We start from the raw sequence: 5,635 nt of genomic DNA, 5'->3' as shown, positions 1-5,635 counted from the left end.
CTAATGATAATGATTTAAGCTATAGAATACAATAGGAACATATATGATTGACACAAGATAACCTAATAAAATTATTACTGTCATCTCGCTAATATTATTATATAGTATTCACTAATTATAACTCTGCTGAACGTAAATAAATGCAATAACTTTTAGCGCGACATTGCTTATTACACTCATTGAATTGGATTATTTAATCTTACAGTATACCAGTTATCCGAAATATTTCTTTAGCGACTACCTATACTTTGGACATATTACTACCGCACGGTGCTTCTTCTCCAGTACTGTACGATATCCAAATTAAAGATTAAGAAGAAAGTGATATTGAATCGAAATCGACATATACGATTGTCACACACCACTAGTGGCAAAGTAAGTCTACGCACGCCAGCGCTTACGAAGAACGCCTCTTATTACCGACTTAAAGAGACGTGATTAGCTATATCATCAAATAGTTCAATTCCAACGACCGAATATTATAGTCTAGTTACAGCGTCACTGATAGTGTAGACGAAGTAGTCAGAGAATTACTACTATTTATTACTCAAGAAATCTAGTCAACCAAGGTTAAAGTCTTGACAATTCAATAGCAATTGACGAACTAGTTAACTAACTAAGCGACTATTCACTAAAAAGTGGTCTTCAGGCACCAGCGTTTTTATAGTATCGTCAGAAACTCCTACTAGACATAAAGTAAAACGATATTTCTAAAGATACTTTTAAAATGTCAAGCAATATCATCAGTGTGAAAACTTCTAATATGGAAACAAATATCTACTATTCATTATCGGGTAACGGTGAAGAGACTTTGGTTATTATACCAGGTAATATCGGCGCTAGCGATATTGAATTTTCTTATTTGATACAAAATGTTCCCGATCATTTACGAATAGTGACATTTCATCTTCGAGGCCTTGGTCGATCTAAACCTCCCCAAACTCGTGAATATCCATTGGATTTTTATTACAAAGATGCTGACGATTGCGCGGCTATCATGGAATCTTTAAGTTTTGAAAAGTATTCAGTTCTCGGATTTTGTGACGGTGGCGTATCCGCTATGATTTTAGCTGCCAAGTATCCGACAAGGGTTCAAAAACTAATTTTACTATCAACGCGTGCCTATAGTACCGAGAAAGAATTCGATGTGCTAAATCAATTTAAGAACATCGACGCCGATTGTAATCCAAAAATTTTAAAAGATTATCTCAAAGTTTATGGCGATAGGGCAACGGTTCAACAATGTTACTCTAACTATTTAAATACGCTTTCAGCATTACTTCGTAATGCTCAAGGCTTGTGTCAATCAGAATTAAGCAAGATTCAAAGTCCAACACTTATTCTACATGGTGAAAATGACGGTAGCATATCTGTTACTCAAGCTCACTATCTACGAGAGAATATTCCAAGATCACAATTGTATGTCATCCCTGATGGTCGCCACTTCATACATCATCAATTTCCCGATAAATTTGTTAAATTTCTTCAAGCCTATTTACTCCAAGATACTGTTATCCATTGGGAAACTATATAAACATTACTTGTACACTGTCGGCAACTATATGCCATCATTAACGATTAAGGACGTATATCACCACTGACAAATAAACTTCTGCCTGTTATTATACTTACCCTCAATTTGCCGCTTTTGCATCATCCGGTGTAGCTATTTAGCATCTCGGATACAATTACTATATGTGTTTTTTTATTATGAACAGTTAATATGTTCTTGATATGCTACTCTCTTCATTTTGCTAAACTATTTTTTAATTTAATTAGCTAAGATTTAAAGTTTTTCTCTTACGGTATTCATCAGGATTACTAACATTTACAAATTGGCTATAGAATATTTTTCAATATCTATGGAACTTAATATAAATGACTTAATTTTTTACTATAAAATTTTATCGTCTAATGTAAATATCAATAAAGCATCAGATTCGAACAATTTTTATCCTGGAATAAATCTTAAAATCTTAAAATAGGATGTTATCATTATAAAGGTCTCCAGATTTATCACCTCAAAAATGCAATATATCAAATAAATTACTAATCATCAATCTGTAGCAAAGGGTCTAAAATTTGTGTAAAAATGTTTTTGTTTGTGTAAGCATAAATGAATATTTATAATCTTGTCATTTACTGTACTCGTAACATGTTGGTAAAACTGTTACTCAGTAATAATTTAATTTTAATTTTATGTCTGTTATACTATATTCTAGTGTTACTAACTGATCAATGTAATCGGCATACAACATAAACGAAATAGATTAAAAACCACGGATACTTCTGTGCCCAAAAGTATGAACTCATCAAGGAAGCTACCATATTAAACTGTGAAGCCTTTCCATTCAAGAAACTCACTTAACAGTTTCTTTCATTATCCCAAAATAGTATAAATTAATTATAAAACTATTTCATGATCTGCTTTTTGCTTCATATTTCATAGAAATATGTCATAAAACATAATTTATAGTCTACTATACACGCTGGTTTTTGGATTTAAATTCCTAAATTTCCGAAAATTATTATCAAACAGTTCCTTATCACTAAAAAAATAATATTGTTACGCGAAGGGCACGCTATATAATGAATACTTTGGCTATTCTCATGTTTGTAATACGTTGCATTCTGAACTAATCGTGCACTGCACAATGGTTACCGAGTAGAAATAGTTTGGCTTATCAATCATCCTGAACTAGCAATACAATTTGCAGAATTTGCATGCTTGATTGATAATATAATTGTTATTAATAAATTAAAGTTTAAATACACTTTTCTACTTAAAAATTGTAGTAATCTTGAGATTACGGACTTGTACCCTAGATTGGCTCTAGAAAAATAATACCGGCAGAGTGGTATTACAGTAATAACATAGAAATTACTTTTATTTATCGTAGTATGGTATAGAGATCGATTTAAAGCAATAGTAACTCTAAAAATGATTTTAACTTCTGGTATCACTTATGATCGAAAACATCAACATCTAGCCATATTGACTGGCCTTCGATTGCTAGCATCTAACGAGGATTAGCTCCTGTTCAAGGCTGACTTTACTCACATAGCAACTACAGTTATAATACTTTGTAGTTAGTACTGCAGTATACTGTACATTATTGAATAGCTCCATAACTTTTAGCTTTAGATTTATGTGGCTTGAGATAATATCACTGTGAAGATGTCTAGTACCTTATGGTGTTGGACATTAATTAATAAAAGAATGATGATATTTTAAGCTGATTGACTCGTACTATAAAACATTGTGATAGGCTATTTGTGGAAAATATTTCTATTCGATAACTCAATTCTGATTGTAGGCAATAAGTTGCCATAAATAAATTAAACGAAATGTATTTAAGAACTGCGGAGACGAGATCACAGTGAACTTCATTTCATTTGAGCTCATGAAAATACTTTAAATTAGATTCTTGTTCTAATTAAATTATTGTTCTACTATTTCTTACGGATCCGTAACGATTTGTCGATACGTGACTAATAATAGGATTTGACTAGTGAATAAAGAGACTTTATAGTATGCTATCATTTACCTAATGAATACAGAACAGAATGTATGGTAGCATAAGTTAGTGCAGCTTTAAAGTATAGTAGTATTGCTCGTATTAGCCAGCCAGAGACTTTCAAAAATGTTAAGGCCACCACTAAGCTCCTTAGATTTTATCCAAGATAAGAACGTAAACAAGATTCCCGTTGTGGACAACTTTCCCAGTAGGTTTACCACGGAACGAAAATATAAAAATTCATCCTGTATTTTGCTCCGATAAGATTAATGGACATTGTCCGTCTCTACTACCAATGTTTTTCATGAAATACTGTAATATGTAACCTGTAGTTAAGGATAATACAATATCATGCTGTTGAATTGTGTTATAATCCTTTTTAATCCTACATATAGAGTTGAGCTATATAATGTAATACAATAAGAACAGCTATGATTGACACAAGATAATGTAATACAATTTTTTATGGTAGTATTGCTGACATTATTGTATAATATTCACTAATTATAATTATAGCTCTGCTGAATGTAAAATAATCTAATAACTTTTAACGCAATATCGCTTATTGCACTCATTGAATTTGATTATTTAATCTTACAGTATACCGTACCAGTTAACCGAAATATTTCTTCAGCTACTGCCTATACTCTAAACGTATTGCTACCGTACGCTACTTCTTTTCTAGTACTGTACGACCTTAAAATTAAATTAAGAAGAAAGTGATATATAACATCAAAATCGATAAATACACCATCTGCTTCAGATGGAATAAATCATTTTTTATTATCATTCATATTTCCAAAATGTTAAGCAATATCATCAGTGTGAAAACTTCTAACATGGAAACAAATATCTACTATTCATTATCGGGTAACGGTGAAGAGACTTTGGTTATTATACCAGGTAATATCGGCGCTAGCGATATTGAATTTTCTTATTTGATACAAAATGTTCCCGATCATTTACGAATAGTGACATTTCATCTTCGAGGCCTCGGTCGATCTAAACCTCCCCAAACTCGTGAATATCCATTGGATTTTTATTACAAAGATGCTGACGATTGCGCGGCTATCATGGAATCTTTAGGTTTTGAAAAGTATTCAGTTCTCGGATTTTGTGACGGTGGCGTATCGGCTATGATTTTAGCTGCCAAGTATCCGACAAGGGTTCAAAAACTAATTTTACTAGCAACGCGCTCTTATAATACTGAGAAAGAACTTGCTATTCTAAATCAACTTAAGAACGTCGAATCAGACTTTGATCCAAAGGTTTTAAAAGACTATGTTAAAGTTTATGGTGACATAGTAACAGTGCAACAATGTTTCACTAGCTATTTAAACACGCATTCAATATTACTTCGTAATGCTCAAGGCTTGTGTCAATCAGAATTAAGCAAGATTCAAAGTCCAACACTTATTCTACACGGTGAAAATGACCCTATCACACCTGTTATTCATGCTCACTATCAGCGAGAGAATATTCCAAGATCACAATTGTATATCATCCCCGGTGGTCGCCACTTCATACATCACCAATTTCCCGATAAATTTGTCAAATTTCTTCAAGCTTATTTACTCCAAGATACTGTTATCCGTTGGGAAACTATTTAATTTAACATGACTCGTACACTGTCGACAATTATAATTATATGCCATCATCAAAGACTAAGGGCACATATCATCACTAGAAAACAAACTTCTGTCTTATATAGATTTATCCTCTATCTGCCAGTTTTGCATCATTTGATGTAGTTATTTAACATCTTACATAAAAGTACTGTTTGTGTTCTTCTGCTAAACTTAGTAAATATGTTCTCGATACGCTACTCTCTTCATCATGCTAGACAATGTATTAATTTAGTTTGCTAAGATTGAATATTTTTCTTGCGGTACCCATCAGGACATAAAATATTTTTATGCTATGGAACTCAACATAAATGACTTAGTGTCTCACGATAAAATTGGATCACCTGATGTTCAAAATCAATAAATTATCAGATTCGAGCAAATTTTTTATCTTAGAATAAATCTTAAAATAGGATATCATGATTTTAAAGGCCTCCAAATTTGTTTATCGCCTAAAAAGTGAAATATCCTTCCTTGCATAAATAAAAATGA

The 5,635-nt window shown here is 32.2% G+C and overlaps 2 protein-coding genes across 2 annotated transcripts; both read left to right on the top strand.

Annotated features, from left to right (window-relative positions):
• Positions 1-730: 730 nt before the first annotated feature.
• On the top strand, positions 731-1,498 carry TRIADDRAFT_6919 (uncharacterized protein; the record flags this gene model as incomplete). The annotated part of the gene is made up of 1 exon (XM_002118544.1): positions 731-1,498. A coding segment is annotated over one exon (768 nt), but the record flags the coding sequence as incomplete, so codon positions are not given.
• A 2,859-nt stretch (positions 1,499-4,357) lies between these two features.
• Positions 4,358-5,128, top strand: TRIADDRAFT_34424 (uncharacterized protein; the record flags this gene model as incomplete). The annotated part of the gene is made up of 1 exon (XM_002118543.1): positions 4,358-5,128. The coding sequence occupies one exon, from the start codon at positions 4,358-4,360 to the stop codon at positions 5,126-5,128; it is 771 nt and encodes a 256-aa protein (XP_002118579.1).
• Between the last annotated feature and the right edge of the window lie 507 nt (positions 5,129-5,635).

The sequence above is a fragment of the Trichoplax adhaerens genome, genomic scaffold (assembly GCF_000150275.1).
Source record: "Trichoplax adhaerens TRIADscaffold_187 genomic scaffold, whole genome shotgun sequence".
NCBI classification, from domain to species: Eukaryota; Metazoa; Placozoa; class Uniplacotomia; order Trichoplacea; family Trichoplacidae; genus Trichoplax; species Trichoplax adhaerens.
Note: the sequence above shows the minus strand (reverse complement) of the source record. Positions and strands in the feature narration are given on the sequence as shown.